The sequence below is a fragment of the Balaenoptera ricei genome, chromosome 15, assembly GCF_028023285.1.
Source record: "Balaenoptera ricei isolate mBalRic1 chromosome 15, mBalRic1.hap2, whole genome shotgun sequence".
NCBI classification, from domain to species: Eukaryota; Metazoa; Chordata; class Mammalia; order Artiodactyla; family Balaenopteridae; genus Balaenoptera; species Balaenoptera ricei.
In genome coordinates this window covers 67,818,243-67,843,252 of record NC_082653.1, presented here as the reverse complement: position 1 = coordinate 67,843,252, position 25,010 = coordinate 67,818,243, and the positions used below count along the sequence as shown (strand labels likewise).

Genomic DNA, 25,010 nt, shown 5'->3' with positions numbered 1-25,010 from the left:
ACTGACCTCAGACGGTTGTTGGGAAGCTTAAATGATCAACTCAGAGATAGCTAACACTCATTGAGCGCATACTCTAGGTCACGTGTTTTTCTAATCTCTTCCTGTGCGCTGACTCACATAATCCTATGGAACAGGTGCTATTGTATCCCCGTCTTACAAACTGGGACACTGAGGCCAAGAGAAGTTAAGCCAATTCTCCAATGTCACACAGCTAATAAGTGGCAGGCCAAGGATTCGAACCCAGGTAGTCCCCCTTGGCACCATCTTCTTACTGATTGGCTGCCCCTGTTGTGTGTGTATAACTGGCCCTTGGGTCTCAGGGCATTAAAATAGAGTTCAAGCTCCAACTGACCTTCTCATGGGCCAGGTATTTGGCAGACAAGATGACGACCTGGCTCTTGGCCCAGCCTGAGACCTGGTTGAGGGTCGAGATGGCACCGTGCACAGCCTCAGGGCAGAGGGATTCCAGCTGACTGTGGGTCAAGCCCACGACTGCATCCGACAAAGAGCCCAGGGTCTCGTTGAGGGTCTGGTTCTCTGTGGCAATTTCCAGGAGGTCGGCTTTGAGCTAGAAGGGGAGCAAGCTGGGATGAGGGTCGATAGCAAGCAAGATGGTGGTTCCTTCTGACTACACCCTGGGATGCACCCTCGACCCACCATGCCCTGTCAAAAGGAGAGGGACTCCTGCTAAGCCCAGACCGTGAGTCGCCCCACTGAGAACGCCACCTCCTCTGGCCTTGACTTTCGTATGCTACAAATTCACTTTATGTTTCATTTAAATATTAATTTGTTATTAAATCAACCTTAAAGCATGGCAGAAGGAAATTTTGTTCACTTCACCCGTAACTCAGCCGCACTCCCGTAGCAACTATTTTATTTTTATGACCTTGAACTCTATATCTTGTCTATATGGCTGCTTTTCTTTCATGAAATAGCTGGGGGGGGAGGTTCATAATAATATATAATCTATGTAAAAATAATTCTCAACAGTAACAAGAAAGTGAAAGTCTCCTGAAAATCTTACCTCAAAAAAAATTACTATGATTAGCAATTGGGTGTATATGTTTCCAAAACTTCTTATGCCTTTATAAATAAACTGTGGCATGTAGTCTTTACATAGTTGTAACATGAACACAAGTGCAATTTTCTGCTCTATATTTTTCATTTAATATCATGTGTTACAGGTTTTCATATTTCTGTGATCCCCTTCATTATTTTTTGTAACATGCCTGTCTAGTTATAGTCAAGTGTGTTTCCCAACTGCTTCCAGTACAGAAGGTGATAAACTCATCTATTGCAACGTGACCTCTGTACAAAAAAATGAGAACGGTTCACGTTTTAACACCTGAACTTGCATGAACCATACATTCATGTCAGACGAATGTACGCAAGTGTTCTAGATGGCCACTTGGGGGCAGCAGAGTAAAGTGAGAGAAACAGCTGTCACAGTTCCTGGCTTTCTCCAAATTCAGCAGCTCCCCTTCCCTAAAGCTCAGCTCCCACATCTGCAAAAGGCCTAAAGCAGTGGTTCTCAAAGTGTGGTCCTTGACCAGTAGTATTAGCATCACTTGGAAAGCTGTTAGACATGCAGGTTCTCAGGCTCCACCCCAGACCTCCTGAATCAGAGGCTCTGGATGTGGGTATGTTTTCAAGCTGTTTTTAACAAGCCCTCCAGGTGATTCTGATGCATCCTCAGGCTTGAGAACAACTGACCTAGATGATCCAAAGGGGTCTCTCATATCTCATTGTATCTGACTTTCTTCTTGGTCACAGCTACCCCTGTGACCTTAAAATACATTTATTTTCTTATTTTTGCTCAAGCTTGCTTGGGAAGGATGCTTTTCCTGGAAAACAAAAATATGCACTGACCAAGACAATGCCTACTATGTAAAATTCCAAGTGCGACTGAGGGCTTTGTGATGTGTGAGAAACTGCTATGGAATTATTGACGATGTTATCAAATTTTCTTGAATACTGCTCTCATGTCATCTTTTCAATTAAAACAATGAGAAAGACAAAAAGAAGTGAGAGAAGCCGGGCAGAATTAAGACTTTAAGGGAAGAAAGGAAAGAGAGATGGAGTGAGGAGGGAAATGAGACAGTCCCCATGTGCCTATTGGTCCAAAACCTTGGTCTAGGAGCTCAGTAAATACATTCCATTCCAGTGCTCTCCACCTTGGCTGCACTGGAATCACCTGAGGCCACAGCCCAGACCAATGACACGAGAATCTCTGGGGGATACAGCCTGGTGGAGGGGCGTGTCACTAACATAGAACCAGGTTGGAGAACCACTGCTGTATCTCCTCGCTATGCCGCTCATGGTCACCAGCCCAGCAGCTTCAGCATCGCCTGGAAGCTTGTTAGAAATGCAGAGCCTCAGGCCCCACCCAGACCTTAAATCTGCGTTTAAGATCCCCAAGCAACCTTATGCACATTTAAGTTTGAAGTGGCTGCTCTGATTGAATTTTGATCTATTCAAGCTTTTCCTACCGTTTTTTGTTGTTTCTTCCCATTTTAAGCTCATCCCAGTGTTTGAGATACCACCTGCGAGGCTGGACCTAGATCTTGATAAACACTACGTGTTTTCTCTCAAAGCCAGGCAAGACTGTTCTTCCCATTTCTCTGGCTGGTGAAACTGATGCTGAGTCTCCAGGGCCCTGTAGCCCTTCTGCACCTTCTGAACACCAGCCTGGAAGCCCCTCAGGTGGCTGCACTTGATCATCTGGTGAAGGATGACTTGGGCCACAGCGGCATCCAGCAGCTCCAGGTCATCGTAGAAACAAACCAGCAGCCCCAGCCTGTGTGAGAAGATAAGGGATGCTGGTGGAGGGCGCAGAGCTGGGGGCCACAGCCGCAGCCCCACCCCAGTTAGAACCAAGAGGTCACGATCATAGCAGCTGCTGCGTACCAGATACTGTGCTGAGCCCTTTACCTGGATTATCTCATCACAACCCTGCAGGGTAGGTGCTCTCATTAGCCCCATTTCACAGAAGGGTCAACTGAGACTCAGAGAGATCAAGTGATTTGCCCAAGGCAAGTAGTGGTGCCGGGCCTTCAATCTAGATCCATCCAACTCTGCCATCTCTCCTCCTGAGGCAATAAGGGGCACAAGGAAAGCATGTGCTCAATTAGCCACAGAAAAAACCCAATTTTCCACTCAGAGATAAGGGGTTTGTCCACCCTGAGGGATTCTCTGAGGCAGAGGTTTATTTCCAGGGTGCTTTATAACCAACACCACCAGATGATGGTGACTTCAAAAGGGAAAAAACACAAGAGGCACTTTGTTATAAAGCAGAAACTAACACACCACTGTAAAGCAATTATACTCCACTAAAGATGTTAAAAAAATTTTTTTTAATAAATAAATAAACTTCTTAATGAAAAAAAATCTATTGAATAAAATAATTTAACGTTTAAAAAAAACACACAAGAGGCAGAACAACGTAGGAGCAGAGATGGGATTTGAATCCTGGTCTAACGGGGAGCACTGCATCTAGTGGTTAAGAACATAGCTTCAGGTCAACTGGAGTTTGAAGCCCAGCTCTACGAGACATCTGACCTGTAGCAAGTTGCTTAACTTCTCTGAAAGGCTGCAGCACATGGTTGTGCAGTGCGTACGCTGTACTATGTACAGGGTAGCCCTGCCTCTCTAAGCTTTTAATGGGGAGGTTTCCTTAAATACGATGAATGAAGGAATGAGGAATACTGTGAGAGTTAAATGAGAAAAGGCATACCAACTAATTAGCATACTTCCTGGTGGATACTAAGCACTTCATTAGTGGATGCTCTTAGCATTAGTATGAAATCTACTTAACTTAGCATGGCTGGACCAGTTGGTCGATCATGATCAGACACTGACACTCTCAGACATGTCCACCGGAAAGCAACCAGGCCAGGGAAAGGATCTGAAAGTGTGTCTGATGAAAAAAGAAGACTCAGAAGAAGTGAAGACTGAATATTAATAACCATGTTAAGGATAACTAATATTTCTTGACCACTTACTATTTGCAGATGTTCTTTTTTTTTTTAACATCTTTATTGGCGTAAAATTGCTTTACAATGGTGCGTTAGTTTCTGCTGTATAACAAAGTGAATCAGCTATACGTATACATATATCCCCATATTGTGCAGATGTTCTTGATCTTTACAAGGGTCTTAATGAGGTAGGCAGCTTAGTAGCTCCCATTTTACAGATGGGAAAATGGAGGCACAGAGAGGTGCAGTAACATGGCCAAGATCACACAACTTGTAAGTGGCAGAGCCAGGATTAAACCCAGGAACTCTGGTTCCAGGTCCCATATTCTTAATCGCTAAGCTATTTTTGGTGTAACTATAAAAAAAAAAATGGGAGCCATGCTAATGGTGAAAATTACTAAGGATAGGGCAAGAAGGTGTTAAGAGTTTTATATGAGAACATTCTCTGCAAGTGCTTTGAAAAACGTAAGGTCATGTGGTAATGTCAGAGGAAGCACTGTGACAGTAAGGCCCTGGGAGATGGACAGAAGATGGGTGAACAGTGCCCGTCACCCCTCCCCACTGCACACATGCCCCCAACATTCAAACCCTTTCTGGGGTCACCAGGTGTACAGCTCCTGGTCCTCCCCTGCTGGAAATGGTTCTGGGGGATCATGTTACGATCACTAAATTGTAGAGCTGATCTCATCCCAGGGCTCCCCACCTGAGAGTCTGGATAACAAGGGGTTCACAAATATGGGGACCCATGAGCTATTTCCAATACTCAACCCAACCTCTTGGAAATTACACATTTACCTTGGAATGGATGGAGTACTATTTAAACTGTTCCATTTTCGTGCCCAGAGCTGGAATCTTAGCACTTGATAAGGTTGTATAAAATGACTGGCACATAGGAGATGCTTAAAAAGCATTTGTTTTCTTCCCCACTTCACAACCTCTTGAAAGGAGTCTCTTTGGGGAAACAACACCCTCACATGCACAAAGACATGGAACTATCCAAAGACATGGACCAGCCACCTCCCTTTCCTCCCCGGGTGTTTTGCTGCTCAGAGGAAGCTGATGCTTAGATGGCATCTTGAGAAACAGCTCCAAGGGCCCAACGCCCACGCCCCTTGCCTGTGGATGGTAGAGGTATTCCTCACATCAAAGTTGGAGGCGCTGATTCTCTCCAGAAATGCCTGGGCCAGTTCAGGTGTGATGTCATAAACCGTGTCCAGCTGCTTGGTGGCGTTGTCATAGCTGATAAACAGCCCAATCTGGGGGACAAGGACAGGAAGATCAGCGAGGTGGGATGCAGGGGCCCCGTGTAGCCCCGCCCTGGTGGTCCGTGCTGTGCCCTACTCTTGGCACTTGGAGGTGCCCGTTTCTCATTTTCATTGATTTCTCTTTTTCCCTATAATAGTTTATTACAAGACATTGAATACAGTTCCCTGTGCTATACAGTAGGACCTTGTGGTTTATCTATTTTACATATAGTAACTTGTATCTGCTAATCCCAAATTCCTAATTTATGCCTCCCACCCCCTCTCCCCTTTGGTAACCATAAGTGTCATTGATTTCTTAATGGTCTGTCACTGCTGCTTTAGTTTCCTCTTCAACCCAACTGTTATTTAGGAAAGTTTTTTGTTTGTTTGTTTGTTTGTTTGTTTTTACTATCTGAGCAGTTGAATTTTTTTAAAGCTAATATTTGCACATTTATTTCTAGATTTGCTTTATTGAGGTCAGAGAATATGGTCCATAAATTGTTTGCTTTGGGGAATCGGAATTTGTTTAATAGATGAGTCAGTTTATAAATGACCCTCAGGTGATAAAAAAGAGTGTGTGTTCTCTTTGTAAGATACAAAGTTGAATATATGTATATAATATATATGTAAATGTATGTTTACATAATATATAACACACCTATATTATGCAAATATATATAATATATTCAACTTTATTAAATATGCTATTCAGATTCTTTCTATTCTTGTTCACTTTTTCGCATTGAAGCCTCCTATATTTCAACGCATGGTTACTCTGCGCTTAAAGGTCTCACAAAGTTGTCTCTCCCTCAAGAATTGTACTCTTCGTCCACATGAAATTCCCTCTTAGCGTTGGCACTCTGTGGCTTCACCTCCCTTCTCTACATTTTTAGAAGATGAAGAAATGGTGCAAATGGCATCTGGATCTCAGAAATTCCCCGCTAGGGGCCCAGTTTCCTAAGAATTTAACCTCTGTCGACTTCCTGAAATTCACTCAACTTCTTTTGGAGAGTAAAATGGAAGTTTAATCCATTTTATAACTGGGAATTATAAAATTGAGAGACATTTGAAATATTTCCAGCCTCCCAGGTAAAAAGAGGAACCTCGTTCTGCCTCTGGTTTCACAATAACCAGATATTGCTGGGTCAGTCGGTCCTTGAACAAGCCAGTCATCTGATGCAAACACTTCTCTCACTGGCCAGCAGAAAGTCAGGGCACACAGGATAAAAGCTGGTGGCAAGCCCCAAACTGCTTACGAATGCCTCCCTGTGGGCAGCATTCTTTGGAGGCTGCATTCTAAAATCGTGCTGCCCCAGGGATTTTAGTGTCATCGGGCCAACATCAGAAGGAGAAAGACACCTGACCGGTGAGTTAAGTAACCTCGAATATGTGTATTTCTCCACTGTAAACTCTAGAGTTAAAATCCAATCATCACACATGCTGAAGTAGCTATCAATAGAAGTAACCATAAATAGAAGTAGCTATTAATCCACATCGCTTTCCATTTGCGTTCGTGCTTCCAAGGACCGGAAACTCTACAGCTATTGTCCTTGGCCTTTCTTGAGTACAAAAATACCCTTAAATGATTTTTGGTGCGTAGCCAACATTTATAGATCATGTTTTTTCACATCAGAGCTAGCTTAATTGTCCACAATTCTTTTTCTTTTCTTCGCTTTTCTACACTAGAACACAATCCAATGACTGACTGCTTGAGGTCTTATTCCAGGAATTTTCTTTAGATGCTCAAGTTATGTTGAGCTGCGGTGGGTGTTCATTTCCCAGGGCACCTTGACTGGCTGGCTGAACGTGAGAGGTTTAGAATACACCTTACCCCAGAAGTATTAGTGATGGAACATGTAAATGCACTTTTCCAACTTACTTCTATAGGACTAATTTTCATAATTTCTTCAAAGGATAGGTGAACCATATATCTGCCCAAAATCCATAAGTTTTCTGCACTGACCCATGAAACAGAGTCATCTGCAAAAAATAAGTGGACAAATAAGTAAAAATTAATAAAAGACTGTGCACTGGTATATGATAGTCAAAAGATCTTTCATGTCAGGACCTCCTTTTTGCATTTATTAATTCATTCCACAACCATCTTTTGATCCCCTACTTAGGAGATGCTACACTACACACAGGCAATGACAGAGTCCACCACTTCGTTACTCAATAGAGTGGCCCTTGAACCAGCAGCCTCAGCATCACCTGGGAACTTGTTAGAAATGCAGATTATTTTTTTAATACTTAAGACCACAAAACACAGTTTTATTTTTAGTTAGTTACTAACTTGAAATATATTTGACTCTTTTATTACTACCAGTAACAATCCTTATCTTCCTTATTGATTATCACCATGTACGTGAGCCAAACCTTCCTCATATGCACCCCAAATGGTCTCCAAATCTTTACTCTCTTGGGCCCTTCTCATCAGCTAGAATGCCTTTCCCCTAACGCTTCAGCTTCCAAACCCAAACCCTACCTTAGAAAACAAGCTCAAGTGTTTCCTTTCTTAAAGCCTTCTCTCATCTCCTCAGCCAGCAGCAGTGTTCTCCCTTCTCTGAATTCCCAGAGGACTCAATCATTCCATTCAGGCATTTGAAATTCCCCATCAGCAAAAGTCAGTGGGGCTTTAAGAACAATCGTGGCCAGGATCCAACTTCAAGTTTCAGTGAACTAGAATTGGCTGCCATTGCCCCTAATCCTCCAGTAAAAGATTTACACAGAACACCATTGCGTTGGTAGCATTTTGGGGAAATGAAAAAAGCAGAGGAGCCGCTATAGGGTGCAGTGAATCAGTCACCAAGAGCTGTTGCAGCAAGCCGTGGGCAATGGCTGATGCCCAGAGGAGACAGTGAAGTCAGCTGATGCCTGGGCCAAGTCACCAGGACAAGAGGGTGCCCTCCCCCAGCCCAGGAATCAGACCTGTTGTGGTGAGCACAGGTAAACACCTGTGATCCTCTCGATGGGGACTCTGGACACTTGACTTGGTTATTAGAAGAAAGTGTGGCCCTGGAAGGCTAGAGAATTCTGGGGGGAAACCACTAAATTCACCAAGAACCAAGCTGAGTTGTTCATTTCTAATTAATTTTTTTTTTTTTTTTTTTGGCTGTGTTGGGTCTTCGTTGCCGCAGGCGGGCTTTCTCTAGTTACAGCGAGCGGGGGGCTACTCTTTGTTGCGGTGCACAGGCTTCTCATTGCGGTGGCTTCTCTTGTTGCAGAGTACAGGCTCTAGGCACATGGGCTTCAGTAGTTGTGGCTCGTGGGCTCAGTAGTTGCGGCACACAGGCTCAATAGCTCCGCGGTACAGGGGATCTTCCCGGACCGGGGCTCGAACCCACGTCCCTTGCACTGGCAGGCGGATTCTTAACCACTGTGCCACCAGGGACGTCCCTCTAATTAATTATTAAGCATGAACTGTATTTCTGCAGACCAATGATCCCCAAACTTGGGAGAGTTTTGACACCCAAAGTATTTCCAGTTACCTCAAGGAACTTCATGAAAAAAAAAGTTTAAAGTCCAAATAGAATTCATTTCAATTCACTTAGTTTAATAATGAAGCATATCACATAGGAATTTTAGGAGAGTCTGTCTCCAACTAAATTCTGGCAACAAGGACTTAAGGGACGTCTAGAGTCTGGAGGGTGAGTTGAGTGAATTTCTCAGGGTCACTTAGTGTGAGATTCAGTTTTCTGGAGGCCACCACTTTGCATCAGGCAGAGGGAATTCTGCTGCGCATGGAAGACATTGATTATTCCATTGTTTGATGCTTCTTATATACAAATTTCAGAGCTGAATTCCAGGAAAAGGATTGATTGGCACTCGCTACACTTCACCGCCACCGGCTTTCTCTGTTTCCCACACACACGCAGCTCACTCCCACCTCGGGGCCTTTGTATTTGCTGCTTCCCCTGCCTGGAATGCTCTTCCTCCAGAGCCTCGCATGTCTGATCCCATTTCTCATTTTGGTCTCAATCCAAATGTCACCTGCCCAGAGAGCTCTGCTCTGCCTCCTTAGTCCAGCAGTCAGAAACTACAGCCCGTGGACCAAACCCAGCCCAACACCTGATTTTGTACAGCCTTCGAGCTTGGTTTTTACATTTTTTTTTTAGTATTTATTTATTTGGTTGTGCCGGGTCTTAGCTGCGGCTCGTGGGCTCCTTAGTTGAGGCTCACCAGCTCCTCAGTTGCAGCATTCGAACTCCTAGCTGCGGCATGCATGTGGGATCCAGCTCCCCGATCAGGGATCGAACCTGGGTGCCCTGCATTGGGAGCGGAGACCCAACCACTGCGCCACCAGGGAAGTTCCCGGTTTTTACATTTTTCAATGATTGAGGGAAAATCAAAAGAAGACGAATATTTTCTGACACATGAAAATTACATGAAATTCAAATGTCAGTGTCCATAAATAAGGTTTTCTTGGGACACAGCCATGCCTATTTATCTGCTGTCTAGAGCTGCTTTTGTACTACAACATCAGAGTCGGATAGTTGAGACAGAGACTGTAGGGCCACAAAGCCTATAAATTTACTCTGGCCCTTTACAGAAAACACTTGCCAAGCCCTGTTCTAGGCTAAAGCAGTAACCCTTTCCATGGCATTGATCCCTTTTATTTTCTGCAGAGCAGTTACCAGTATTTGTGTCCTCTCTTTATTTACTTGCTTACAAGTTTTCTCCACCTACTCTCCCACAATAAAATTATAGCTCCATGAGAACAAAGACTTGGTCTTCTTTTCCTTTGTATCTCCAGTGGCTGACACATAGTAGGCTCTTTTTAGGTGTTTAAACAGTTTATTCTCTTTACATCACTAACATTAAAGATTCAACAGTTGAAGCTACCTGTGAAATTGTTTGCGTTACTAATCTACATAGCCATTCTCTCTCCTTTTTTTCCAATTGTAGTAAAATACACGTAACAGAAAATTTACCATCTTAACCACTTTTAAGTGTACAGTTCGGTGGCATTAAGTACATTCACTTTGCTGCGCAACCAGCACCACCATCCATTTCCAGAACTTTGCAAAACTGGAATTCTGTACTCATTAAATAGTAATTCCCCACTCCTTCCTCCCTCTGGCCCCTGGCAACCACCGCTCTACTTTCTGTCTCTATGAATTTCACTACTCCAGAAAATAGTAGGTTTTTAACAAACATCTGCCAAATAAATTACTCCTGACCTATTGCTGCTTCGGTTGCAGGAAGCTTAGCACTAAATTTCTGTGCTTTATTGCCTATATTTTCTTTTAAAAGAACTATTTTGTCCCACTTTGATACAGATTTTTAACACAGATTTTGAACTTGTAACCTTATTCTAGAAGTTTTCATTGAGGGACTTCCCTGGCGGTCCAGTGGTTAAGACTCCTCGCTTCCACTACAGGGTTCGATCCCTGGGAACTAAGATCCCACACGCTGCGCAGTGCAGCAAAAGTTTTCATGGAATCTAAGGTGCCATCATTATTTACGTTCCACTAAGAAACTAAACTTGGACACGGCGTTGATTGTAAGGTACAGACGATGCTGACTTCAGAGACTTCAGCGTGTGAAAAATGCACCGATGAAATGGGGTATGTGGTTTTTCCATAAACCACATCAAACACTTTTTGGAAGCTGAGGGAGCTAAAAATCTTAAGTGACAATGAAATCAAATCCCTATCTTCAGAGATGAAGCATCACTTGTAAGGATGGACTCCCCCTAAAAAGTGTTCCCACCTCAAAGCCTGGGCTCACCAGTGCCATTGGAGGACGTCTGCAAAATCCCAGTCATCCAGGAGTAGAGAGCCCTCTGGGAATGGGCCGAGGTTTGGTCGTAGAGATCTTTGAACACCACAGACCTACATGACATAAACATGGGTGTCAATTAAGGAACAAATATGAAGGCCTTCAGGCAGGGTCCAAACAACAAAAGTATACAAAGCTATCTTTGGTTAAAAGTCCTTCCCACTCCCTTGCTATATGTAGCTATTTTCCTGTTTCTCCTCTTCCCATCACAGTTAAATACCTTCCAAAGACTGGTCTCCGCTTCCTCACCACCAGGTCCTTTTTCTTTTTGGTAACAGTTTTATTCAGATATAACTTATACCATACAAAGTATACAACTCAATGATTTCAGTATATTCACAGACTTGTACAACCATCACCACAATCAATTTTAGAACCCTTTAAGTACCTCAAAAAGAAACCTCCTACCTTTTAGCTATCACCCCAGAACTTCTAGTCATCCCAACTCCTAGAAACCACTAATCTACTTTCTATCTTTATAGATATACATCTTCTGGATATTTCAGATAAATGCAATCATATAATATGTCACTTTTGTATCTGGCCTCTTTCACTTGGCATGATGTTTTCAAGGTTCATGCACGTTGGAGCATGTATCAGTAATTCATTTTTTATGGCCAAATTCTATTCCGTTGTACAAATATACCACATTTTGTTTATCTGTTCATCAGTTGATGGACACTTGGGTTGTTTCCCCCTTTTGTCTATTATAAATTATGCTGCTGTAAACATTCATGTATAAGTGTTTGTGTGACACATTTCATTTTTCTTGGGAATAGACCCAGGAGTGGAATTGCTGGGTTAAATGGCAAATCTATGCTTAGACTTTTGAGGAACTCCAGACTATTTTCCAAAGTAGCTGTACCACTTTACTTTCTCACCAACAGTGTCTGAGGGTTCTGATTTCTCCGCGTCATTGTCAACATTTGTTATTATCGGACATTTTGATTACAGAGATCCTGATGGGTGTAAAGTGTCTTGGTCACTTTTTAAGCCACTTGCATCTGGTTTCTTCATCACCACACCACTCCTTGTGGCCCAAGTCCTGAATGACCTCCTTGTCACCATACCCAGCAGTCCCATTTGGTCCACATATGACTTGACCTTTCACAGCATTTGGCACTGATCACCCCTCCAGTTCATACCTGCAAAATAGCTGAGTCTCCTCATCCTGGAAGACTTCCCTCACCTCCACCCACCACCACTGAAAATCAATTCACCAAATGACCAATCTGCCCTTTTCTAAGCTTAAAGTTTATCCTCACCACTTTCCCAGTCATTTCATATGTGAAGAGGCAAACTTTCCCTTAAATCTATCTTAATATCTTCTTGCTGTATCTTTCTTTTCTTCTTCTCCTCTTCCTTTCTCCTCTTTCTCCTTCTTATCGGTTGTTTTTTTTTTCCCTCTTTCTCCTCTTCTTCTGGTTCTTATTCTTCCTCTTCTTCTTTCTCTTTCTCTCTCTCTGTCTTTTTTGGGTTGTTGTTTTGTTTTTCAGAACGGCACAGTACGTGAAAGGGACAGGAGATAGAAAAAACGATGTTTACATTATTTAAGGGAAAGCTTGTCCATTTGTAAAAATGCTGGCTCTATCATTCCCTAGCAGTCTGACCTAGGGCAAGTTATGCAATCTCTCTGTGCCTCAGTTTCCTCATTTGAAGAATGGGGGTGGGCTTAATGACATCATCCTCACAAGGAGAAGGGGACGGGAGGGTAGAGTAGGAAAAGGTCAAAACTGAGGTTCAGAAGAACTGGCTTGAGTTCAAATTAAGTCAAGCCCCAGGGGGTCACTTCAAGGGATGCTGTCCCCTCTTTGGGCTTCAGTTTCTTCATCTGCGAAAGAAGAGGTTGGATTAAATGATGCTCATCAGGAAACGGGAAATGGGGCCATATTCTGGGCTCCCACCTCATGATGAGAATCTGGTGTCGGGCAATGTTATCTCTGTATTGATCTGTTGTCTTTCTCTCTGTAAGGCTTGTAACCTTCTCCCAGGCTCTTGTCAGGGTTTACATAAAGTTTTGTGCTGGTCAGCTGTGAGTTTTGACTGTCAAGTGTCCACTCCTCCCTCTTGTCATAATACCGCCTCAGTTTTTCTTGGGGAAATGACATTTCTCCCCTTCTTGATCCATGTCGTTTGGGTGGGACTGTGACCCACATCTAAGCCATTCAGCATATACGATCCCATTGGCCACAGTGACTGGCTCAAGAATGGGCACATGGGGACTTCGCTGGAGGCCCAGTGGTTGGGACTCCACGCTTCCACTGCAGGGGGCGTGGGTTCGATCCCTCCTGGTTGAGGAACTAAGATCCCACATGCTGAGTGACGCAGCCAAAAAAAAAAAAAAATAGAATTGGCACATGACCCAGTGTGGACCAATGAGAATCAGGTCTAGGACTCTGCTTGGAACTGTTGGAAAAGTCCTCTGGACCAAGCACTCTGAGGAGGGGACCTGGAACTGCCCATGCTCCCTCATGGAGAGAGCCCGCCTGGGAGTGAGGCCAACACAGAGGAGGGCAGAGCTGAGAGATAAAAAGCCAGAGATGTTCCTGATGATGTAATTTGAGCTTCTGGATCCAACTGTGTTCTGTCAGTCCTGCTGACTCTCAAGGTGGAAGTCTCACTTTAGTGCTAGAGAGTCTTCAACACACACTCAGCTCCTTTTTTAACCAAGGGAACAGGTCCTAGGCTCAGAAGAACATATCTAGCTAGGATTTAATGACACTGGTTTGTTTTTTTTAATTGTATTTATTTATTTATTTATTTATTTTATTGTATTTATTTTTATGATTACTTAAGACAAATGATACTGGTTTCCCATTTACAGTAATTATACCATATTTACTTTTTAAAATTTATTTACTTATTTTTTATGAAGTATAGTTGACTTACAATGTTGTGTTAGTTTCAGGTGTACAGCAAAGTGATTCAGTTATACATACATATGTATCTATTTTTTTCAGATTCTTTTCCCTTATAGGTTGTTACAAAATATTGAGTATAGTACCCTGTGCTATACAGTAAGTCCTTGTTGGTTATCTTTTTTATATACAGTAGTGTGTTTCATATTTACTTTTTTTAAATAAATTCATTTATTTATTTTTGGCTGCATTGGGTCTTCGTTGCTGTGTGCGGGCTTTCTCTAGTTGCAGCGAGCAGGGGCTACTCCTTGCTACGGTGCACAGGATTCTCATTGCAGTGGCTTCTCGTTGCAGAGCACAGGCTCTAGGCACACGGGCTTCAGTAGTTGCGGCACGTGGGCTCAGTAGTTGTGGCTCGCGGGCTCTAGAGTGCAGGCTCAGTAGTTGTGGGACACAGGCTTAGCTGCTCCGCGGCATGTGGGATCTTCCCGGACCAGGGATCGGACCCATGTCCCCTGCATTGGCAGGCGGATTCTTAACCACTGTGCCACCAGGGAAGTCCCATATTTACTTTTAAAATAGATATTTTTAAGTAAATAGAATGAATCTATTTTTAAAAAACACGAACTAAATAATAATACAGGTGGTATATAGGTATGGAAAAATTGTGAGGATGATACCAGAATGACTAAAATTTGGGAGACTCTGTTTTAATCAAACCATCTCTAAATTAACCTGTCCCCACCTGCCTTCTCCCCTCCCTCATACGTTACCTCCTTGACTTCTCAGGAAAGACTCTGAGGGGCAGGGGGACACTCACAGGTTCTTGAAGGCGTCTTCACGCAGGTCCCGGGGGAGCCTCTCCGTGATATCCGGCTGGAGAAAGTGGCCTGAGGAGCCCCTTAGCACCCTGCCCAGGATCTCCACACACTCCAGGGGGTTCAGCACCTGGAAACACCTCTCCAGTGTGATGAGAAACAGGCTGCGGTTCACGCCCGGGCTCTGCAAGGCTTGTTTCCGAATCTCTCCCAAGTCAACAGTGATGTCATCCAGCTCCTACAGGAATGACAGAAGTTAGGCTTGTCTTGAGAGCTGCCTCTTGATTTGGAAACCCTGGGAGAGGCCACACGTAGCAGCAGTGGTGAAATCCAGGACCACTATTAAACACCATGCTGCTATGTCAAATCTTCTAGACCTTTCCATCACCTAAAGAACAAAGTCAAGGCCTTCACCTGCTTCACCCACACTAGGCACCTTGTCATTCTCCAGATACACCATGACTGTCACACCTCAGGCCCTTGCTCTAACTGGCATCCCCTCTCCACCTCCTTCTCCCAGAGAAATCCAGCTGATCCTTTAAGGCCAAGCTCAGCTGTCATTTCATTGGTGAAGTCTTTTCTGATGTCCTACTTAAGTCAAATCAAATCTCCCTCCACTCGGGGCTCCCAACAGCATCTTGAACCAAACTCCATGATGCATTAGAGATGCTTATGGGCCTATCTTTCCTCCAAGCCAGTGGATCTCAATCTTGGCTGCACATCAGAATCACTAGGGAGGTGATCCCCAGCACCACTATATAGAGTCTGGTTTAACTGGTCTCTGGTGGAGCCCTGGCATCTGATTCCAGTGTGTAGATGAGGTTGAGCCAGGAAAGTGCTGGGGCCCAAGCCATGTGCCTAGTGGGATGCCTGGTACCTAGAAGACATTGAGAAATAGCCCGTTAGAATGAACGAATGAATGAATCTTTTGAACCACAGACCCCAGGAATGCTGACAGGGTGTAGGTACAATCAGACTGGACACGACTCTGTCCTTCACCCAACACACCCTCCAAAAATAACAACCACAATTTACTGAGTATGGACTACACTCCAGGCACTGTGTCAAGCACGGAGCAAGCGTGCATCACCTCCTGTAATTCTCACAACAGTCCTATAGGTTAAGCCACATAGGTCTGCGGGTCAGACATTCCTAGGTTCAAATGCCAGGCCCTCCACTTACATGTGTGTCCTTGAGCAAATCACTTATTTTTTTTAAGTCTCAGTTTCTTCCTCTTGAATGAAGATAAAATCAGTGCCTACCTCCTAGATTTATATAAGAATTGAAGGAGATAATGAATGGAGAGTGCCCGGTACCTAGTGAACACTCAGCAAACATTACATGCTATAATTAACTCAGTATTACAGGTGACAAGAACAAAAGAGAGACTAGTTAACCAGGCCAAACCTGCACGAAGCTGGGATCTGAAACAAGTGTACTGAGTCCAAGCCCACACCTCTCACCACACCCATGTGTTTCCTAACTTCCGTCACTCCTGGCTGGGGCCAAACGGTGCAGCGGCTAAGAGTGTAACTTAGGGGTTATTGGGCAAGGGTCTGCGGATAGTATTAGGGCATCTGTGAACACTGGGGGGAAACTGCATCCTCCTTTTCACTACCATGGAATTGGTCCCTGGCATCTCCTTCAGGGCTGAACGTAGGCAGCAAGCCAGCAAGGTGGCAGGAGAACCTTTGATGTGTCATCACTAGAAATCACAAACACTTTCATAACTCACTACCATTGTTGCGAATGTCTTGAAATCTCGCTTACACTCAACACTTCCTCAAAATTACAGAAACTATTAGACCCGCCACTAAATCTTGTTATTGTATGTGTTAAAGAAGCACATAAATTACTGTACCCTTAACTTTGTCTTATGTATTTTGATAAATGTATTTCAATGGAATTGGCTTCCTTTGTCATCCATTGTTATTTCATTTTATACATTTTAACACATTATTCTGAGATGGAGCCCACGAGCTTCACCAGATGCCAGAGGGCTCACAGCTAGAGTCAGGAGCCCAGGTTCCCACCTCAGATTTGCCGCTTTCAAGCTGTGTAACCCGAGGTTACTTACTCAACCTCTCCAAGCCTGTTTCCTCATCTGAATATTGAAACGGTAAGAGTCTATTTATCCTTATTTCAGAAGGTCCTGGAGACAATTCAACAGGTCCAGGTTTGTTAAACCCTTAGAACGGTGCTGGCAAATATGGCCCACAGGTCAAATCTGACCCACTGCCTGTTTTTGCAAATAAAGTTTAATTGGAACACATCCACACCCATGGATTGACCTGCCATCTACGGCTGCTTTGATGCTACAACGGCAGAGTTGAGTAGTTGTGACAGAGATTGTATGGCCTGCAAAGCCTAAAATATTTACTATCGGGCCCTTTACAGAAACAGCTTGCTGACCATTCCCTCAGAATAATACCCAACACACAGACAACATTGATCAGTATCATTTTCAAAGACCACCATCCTCATTTTTGCCATATCTTTGCATTGCCTTTACTATTACTTAGTTCATATTTTTACTTTAAACTGACTCTTTTTAAAACTTAAATTCATTTCAGAAGGAAACACTACATCTCCACCAAACTCACAGTTTTGATGTGTCTTTTAATAACAGACATTAAAATAAGTTTATGATTATTAAAATGTTTAAATGGTTCAATTCCCTTTGGAAAACACTGTTCCACACTCAACTGTCTCTGAAAAAAAAAACACCTCTACACCTCACCTTTCTGATTCCAAGGGTTCTCTGGGTCTCGGAGGCCTTTTCTTTGCTCTTACATTACCAACCTCATTTTGTGGAAATTTTCTGTTCCTGTTTTTTGTCTCCCTGGACCATAAGCTCCTTGAGGACAGAGACAGTCTTTCATCTCTGAATCCAGTGTCCCCTGGTGCACAGTAATCATTCATGGATGTTTATGAAGCCAAACTACTGGGACTCCTCAGTACACCCCACTTCTCAGTACTCATAAGAATATGACTTTAAGGCTCTTCATTTGAACTTTGGAGAAAGTAAGAGAGGAAACCTAGGTCCCAGGGAGTTTGCAGAAGGAGAAGGAGGGAGGAAGAGATAAAGAGGGGCCCAGGCCTGAGTGAGGCTCAATTCCATTCAACTCGACAAACACCAACTGGCCCTGGATTTCCTCTGCTCCCAGGATGCCAAGAGAGCCTCACCAAGCGGTCCTTCTTGTCTTCTAAGAGACATTTCATGGCAGTGCGGAATTGCTGAGCGTCAGTCCCCCTCAGGTCCTCCAGCAGTTTCCAGGGCTGGTACAAACATTGTTCCAGGTGGTTTTCCATGGCCGCCTGGATATGGAACGTTGGGAGAGTCAGTGAGGACAGGACAGGAGCACATGGTCAGCACCACGGCCAGCAGCCCAGCCAGGCCACCTAATTCCCTGCAGAGACCGCAAGCTGGCAGCCTGCACACGTTTGGTTGAGTTGGCTCCAAAATTTTTTATGAGCTGCTAACATTTAAAATTCAGGGAATGCCTCACAAAATTCCAAATTTCCAACTTCTCTTGGAAACCACAAAGATGTGGCAACGCTGGGCACACACCCCCTTCTGTGTAATAATCAACAGGCAGAGGGACAGCCGCTCGCTGTAATCACTCTTCCTGCTCACCACCCACTACGTAGCTGATTTCCCCGCGGCCTGCCTGGTCCCTGCAGGTGACTGAGGTTTCAAGTCCAGGGCAGCTGGCCTCTACCCGGAAAGTTTACTACTTCCAGATGCGCACTGCTCAAACCCTCTCCCATGCTCCAAGCCCCCAGCAGAGGAGCAAAATTCAGGCAGCATGAACTCCCCATTGCACCCCCTCCAGGGTGAGAAGCAGAGGTCAACAGCCTCTCCTGAAAGAGATTTCCTCTGCTATCTGGGGAATTCTTTTCTAAATCTTCCTTAAATAGAGGTGCTCTAGAAAGGCAGCATAGTGTGACATCATGGACCAAAGGTGAGCTCTAGCACCAGATAACCTGTGTGCAAATCCCCACCTTGCCACTTACTAGTTGTACGGCCTCGGGCAAGTTCCTTAACTAGGATTGTTAGATAAAATACAAGATGCCCAGTTAGATTTGACTTGCAGGTAAACGAATAATTTTTTAGCATAAGTATATCCCAAATATTGCATGGGACATACTTACACTAAAAAATGTATTTGTTGATCATCTGCAAGTCAAATTTAACTGGGAAACCTGTATTTTTATTTGATAAATGGGCAACAGTATCTCTGGGTCTCAGTTTTCTCAGCTGAAAGGTAGGGACAATAGTCAAACTTACTACGTAAGTAAGAATTAATCCTAGGTCATGGGGAGTAAATGATTATGTAAAGTGTTCTCAATAAGTGCCAGCCATTATTCTCTTCCCTGAATGAGTTGAATAATTGTTTACTCAATGTCTCTCCCCTTAGAATGAAAGGCCCACGTGGGTAGTAATGTGACTACCTGTTCTCCTGAGTCTCCAGTGTCTAGAACTGTGCCTGGCAGAGAATAGAGGCTGGATAAGTAGATACTAAATGAATAAATGAATATACAAATAGGAAGAGAGGTAGTATAGCTCCTAATCAGGTTAAATTATACACATTTTATGAGAAACCCTACTGCTAGAGAGAAAGAGGCAGGCATCACGTCTCTTTAGATTGCACAGATGAACAGGGCGAAGAAAGCAGATGCCATGAGGCCACCAGCCACCTCCACCTAGTGGGTGTCCTGGTAAATGGATAACAACCAGGCTTCTGAGTGTCGTTCTCACATGAATGTTGGTTGACACTTTCATCTTCACTATAAAGTAAGTAAAAACTGAAACAACAAAGACGTATGTCAGAATTTCATTCGTCAATGACATGACTTCTTTGCTGAATCAAATAATAGTCTTTGAAATCTGAAAGAATGTTGTCTCAATTTTCTGTGCTATTCATAGTGTATTGGTAAAGGCAAGACAAAATGCCCTGGGCTACTGATTATGCTAATGAGGCACATGCTGGCCAATTCACCGCAGTCCCCACCATGCCCTATTGTTCCCCAAGGCAAATATCCACTGCCATCCATTTACATGTTTGTGCTACTGTTTTTCTTCCAGTAGAGTTAAAAGGGAAGAAAAATATTTCTTGGACCCATGATTGAGAGACTGATAATTATACCCAAAGGTCCACTCTCTTGTAATTATTTTAGGAACAGAATCCCACAAGTTTTAGCTGGGTACATGGTCTCTCATCTTGCTCCTCTGCAGTACGATGTGACTGTGGACTGTGAGCCAATGAAACGTGAGCAGGAAGAAGTGTGCAACTTGCAGGTCACATCCTTAAAGAGAAGCTGTTCAGCCTTCACTTCCTCTTTCCCACCACACCCTCCCTGGGTTGGAGAATGGATGTGCTATTTCAATCATGTGGGCAACCACTCCCTAGATGATGACAAAGCAACAAGACAGAAGGAACCCAGGCCCCTCGATGGCCTTTTGAAGCAGAGCTGTCTCTCCTCTCTGGACCTCCCACCTAGCCCTGGACTATTATATGAGATAGAAATAAACTAAACTGTTTGAGCTGCTGTAATCTATGGTCTCTTTGTTAGAGTAGCTCAGTCTATACGCTAATACCAGTCCGTGACCTTGGACCACTACCGGTCTGTGGCCTGACAGGAACCAGGCCGCACAGCAGGAGGTGAGCGGCGGGCAAGCACGCAAAGCTTCATCTGTATTTACAGCCGCTCTCCACCACTCGCATTGCCGCCTGAGCTCCGCCTCCTGCCAGCATTATGGTGAGTTCTATACTTATTTCATTATATATTACAATGTAATAATAACAGAAATAAAGTGCACGATAAATGTAATGCACTTGAATCATCCCGAAACCATCCCCCCGATCCCAATCCATGGAAAAACTGTCTTCCATGAAACCGGTCCCTGGTGCCAAAAAGGCTGGGGACCGCTGCTCTAATACGCCATGTCTCCATCAAAAGTGGAAAAATGAAGAAGAGACAATGGAGCTTATATCATGTTTCAAAAAACACTGGACAGAACACGTTTCTTTGTGGAAGTGAAGACTAGCTCTCCACTTAGCCCCCTTCTCTGACTTACCTGGCCCCTGAGTTTGCAACCCCTGAGCACTGAGAGGGGAACATAGGGACGGGTCTCAGATACACACCTGCAGGCTGGGGATGGTGAAGGCAACGTTCCGTGAATTCAGATAGGCCAGGACTCTGCGGGACAGGTCTGCCGTCCACACGTGGGAGCTTCAGTCGAAGACAGACGGGAGAAGGTCATGGTGACAGGCCCGCCTAGGATGAGCAGTCCCCCTACTGGCTGAGTGCTCAGGGGACCGAGGTTCAGAAAGGACAATGAACATGGGCCGGGCACTCTGTGCTTAGAGGTAGGAGATGTGTTTCCTTGGCACAGTGAGGGGCAGTTTCCAATTCTAGGAATCAGCCTGCATACCAGTCTCTCAAAGACAATGATCAATTTGGAGCTGTGTGCTATACTCTAAATCCCATAACAATCCACTCAGATTAATAATCCAAACAGACTGACTTGAAAAGGTGTCCTGACTATATTAAGTTTAACAAACAGATGCTTTGTATACCATGAGAGGCTGGAATAACACAGTTAGGACTGTAGGCTCAAAACCTGGGTTTGAATCCTGGCTCTACCACTGAACGGTATGGTCTTAGGCAGTTTGCTGAATTTTCCTGTGCCTCGGTTTCCCTTTCTATGTAATACAGCTAACAACTGTGAGAATTAAACTTGTCCACACATGGAAAGCGCTTAAAACATTGCCCAACACATAGAAAATGCACAACTTCATTCGTAACAGCCAAAAATTGGAAACAACTCAAATATCCAACAACAGGTGAAATGTTAAACAGATGGTATATCCATTCAATGGAATGCCACTCATCCAGACAAAGGGAATGAGTTGGACTTTTGCTTTCAGCTGTGATGGAATAATTGGCAGTAGATAAATCTTCCTGCCTTAAACAATTAGAAGGCCTTTTATAATCACATTTTTTATAGATACATAGATAGATGGATAGACAGATAGATAGATAAAAAATTTTAGCCTGAAAGAATATATCCAAAACTATCAACTGGAGTTACCTTAGGGAAAAGACTGTTTATGGGGATCTTGTACTTTAATATAATTGAGTGCCCCTGTCATGGGGCCCCAAGGCTCCCATTTCTCCTTCATAGTACTTGTTATATTAGAATTACCTGTTAATATTTGTCTTCCCACAAGACTACCTAGTGCCCTGCTCCACATCCCTGGTATCTAACACCAGCCTGTACACAGAATATAAAGTGACAGTGAGAGCAAAGTGACAGTGAGCCTTGGAGCCAGGCTGCGGGATACTCACCCCAGCTCCACCATTTCCCAGCTCTGTGACCTTAAATCACCTCCCTGGGCCTCAGTTTCATTATTCTGTCCACTGGGGTAACAATAGGGCCTACTTGGGTGGGAGGAGGGGGAGGCTTGGGAAGATTACATGTGTTTCTATGCATAAAAGCACTTAGAATAGTACCTGCTACATAGTAAGCAGTCAGTAAACGTTAGCTCTTGTGCTAGAGCAGAGGGGGCCAAAACTGTGTTGAACAAATGTATCTATTCTAAAACACCTGTGCATTGGGTGATATTTTTTGTAATGAGTACATTTTACTTTTTATAGTTAAGAGACTTCCATTAAGAATTTTTATTAAAAATCTATTCCATCCCTTCCCCTCCCCTTTAGGATGAGTTACCTTTGAAACTGTATGAGATCCAGCAATGCTACAATGGAAATAAAATGAAAAGACAACTTAAAAAGGAATCATTCCAGAGAGATCATAGGCACATTCTGTTTGAAATTCTTAGAAGCAACAAGCAGGGACGGCGGGGACATTACCATTCAGGTAGCTTCCGTCTATTATTTCTTCCTAAAAGGCAAAGAGATAACGTCGAGTATAACATCCGAAAGTTGGCAGCTTCAGTACAGAGGATGTTGCTTAAAATAAAATAGATACTCACCGCCATTTTTTGCAACAATGGAGGCAAATCTGCAACAAAGCCATTGAACGTATAAATAGAATTGAACTGGATGACCCTCAAAAATACAAATGTTTATTAAGAAAAGAGCCCCCGAAAAGGTTACTCGTGAAGGAAATTTTTAGTGAATTTTAATTATACTTGTGCCCGTATGTGCCAGTGTGAAAAAACCTTGGTTTGAAAAACCCTTTCAGAATGATCCTGAAAATTCTACACTTACGTGGGTATACACACACACACAGGCACGCACACATCCCAAAACACTTTGCGGCATCATGTACCTAAATTGATCTAACCCCACTCCGTTCCCTAAGATGTGTGGAAACCATGACAGATGATTCCTCCCTCAGGACTTACCCTGCCGGGAATCTGGAACTCCATGACTTGCCACTCCATGGCTCAGAAAAAGGAACAGCAAAAGAGAGTATGTCCTAGGTTCCTGAGACATTCTCCTGTAGTTAATTCAAGCATAGAAAAATTCAGGTTTGATTCAGGTTGTATCTGTAAATATATTTAGGAACATTCAGAAGACAAAAGGGGAAAAAATAGACCCAGAATTCCTTGAGGTGTTTGTTTTTTTTAAATTTTAAATTCCATCCACTTTGCTTCACCTAAACGCTATGCTAGTATAAAACACAATCATCTCTCTCCTCAATCTACAATGGCCTGTTTATATTCTGACATCTACCTCTCATTCCCCTCAATCAAACAAAGAGCAGCGGTTAAAAGCATGGATTCTGTTATATCTGACAAAGGACTTATATCTAGAGTATGAAAAGAACTCTAACAATTCAGTAAGCAGAAGATAAACAAGGCAACAGGGAAAAAATATAAACTTAAACTTCATTTTTAAAAAAATACATTTATGGCCAATAAGCACATAAAAGCTTATCAACATCATTAGTTACCAGGAACGTGCAAACTGAACACTTATGAGGTACTGTAACTGAGCCGGACCGTATGGAGCTTTCCCAAAACAGACCCACACTCCCCTCCGCCTGCCTCTTGGCTGTAGAAAGATTTTAGCCTCCTAGGCCTTCCCCAAGTTCCAAAGAATAAATTTAACCAGGGAAGTGAGAAAACGCATAAAAAGGAAAACAGTCAAGCAAGACAAAATAATAATACTTTAGCCATTAAAGTCAAGGACCTTTAGCTCCTCCTCTAGGACTGTGGATAATATTCTGAGCCAGGTCCTTTGAGCTGTTTTGCAGATACTGAAACCCCCACCAGGTGGAAAAAGTAAACTTATGCTGCCCACAAGCACGTAGGCCACAGACCAGTTATAACCAGAAGGTTAATGACATTGACTCCCAGTTACCACCAACCAATCAGAAGAATGTCCATGAGCTGATCACACACCCCCAAACCCCCCTCCTTCACCCTGTCTTGAAAAACCTTTCCCTGAAAGAATTTGGGGATTGGGGGGCCTTTTGAGCACTAGCTCTCTGGACTCCTTGCTTGGTTGCCTTGCAATAAATGCTGCACTTTCCTTCACCAAAACCCAGGGTCAATAGATTGGCTTTACTGCGTGCGGGCAAGCGGACACCAGTTTGATGTGGTAATAAATTCACTACATACACACTAGAATGGCTAAAAGTTAAAAAGACTAACAACACCAAGTGTTGACGATGATGGGGGCAGCAGCAACTCTTATACGTTGCTGATACAGCCACTCTGGAAAACCGTTTGGCCGTGTCTTATAAAGTTAAGTATACAATACTCTATGATCCAGGAATTCTGCCCCTAGGTATTTACCTAAGAGAAATTAAAACATACGTCCATACAAAGATTTGTAGAGTTCCATTCCAAAAATTGGAAACAACTCAAATGTTCAACAACAGATGAAAAGTTAAACAAATATGGTATATCCATTCAATGGAATACCACTCATCAATAAATAAGGAATGAGTTGGACTTCTGCTTCCAGCTATGACGGAGTAATTGGCAGTAGATAAACTCTCTTGCCTTAAACAATTAGAAAACAAACAAAACATGAAACAAAGGTTTTCAGACATTGGACAACAGGTAGGACAAGACTGAGATCCCTGAGAGAAGGGAAACTGTGAGATAATAGAAAACATATATTGGTTTCTGCCCCCAGTTCCTGGAACAGGGCCCCTAAGTCCCTCAAATTTCCTAAATGATAAGAGCACTAGGAGGATCTCTTGTTCTAATATTTGGTTTTTGACTCATCCCTGACACAGGGCTCCTAAACCCTTGTAAATTCTTAAGTGATAAGAGTACTAGGAGCGGTACGGCCACTCTGAAGAACAGTATGGAGTTTCCTTAAAAAACTAAAAATAGAGCTACTATA

The 25,010-nt window shown here is 43.5% G+C and overlaps 1 protein-coding gene across 2 annotated transcripts in view; it reads right to left on the bottom strand.

The window, feature by feature from the left end:
* Window positions 1-23,144, bottom strand: part of OTOA (otoancorin) — a 59,876-nt gene extending 36,732 nt beyond the window's left edge. The window contains exons 1-12 of one of the 2 annotated variants that reach the window (XM_059896302.1): window positions 23,054-23,144; window positions 22,679-22,707; window positions 22,557-22,587; window positions 22,414-22,441; window positions 20,825-20,912; window positions 17,862-17,993; window positions 14,678-14,913; window positions 10,949-11,052; window positions 7,098-7,198; window positions 5,091-5,230; window positions 2,674-2,797; window positions 353-568 (exon numbers count right to left, since the gene is read on the bottom strand). In XM_059896302.1, the coding sequence (XP_059752285.1) occupies window positions 353-568; window positions 2,674-2,797; window positions 5,091-5,230; window positions 7,098-7,198; window positions 10,949-11,052; window positions 14,678-14,913; window positions 17,862-17,993; window positions 20,825-20,912; window positions 22,414-22,441; window positions 22,557-22,587; window positions 22,679-22,707; window positions 23,054-23,144 (1,320 nt within the window). Of the gene's footprint in view, window positions 1-352; window positions 569-2,673; window positions 2,798-5,090; window positions 5,231-7,097; window positions 7,199-10,948; window positions 11,053-14,677; window positions 14,914-17,861; window positions 17,994-20,824; window positions 20,913-22,413; window positions 22,442-22,556; window positions 22,588-22,678; window positions 22,708-23,053 lie in introns of those variants that run through there. The other variant, XM_059896301.1, reaches the window with a different exon arrangement.
* Window positions 23,145-25,010: the final 1,866 nt, after the last annotated feature.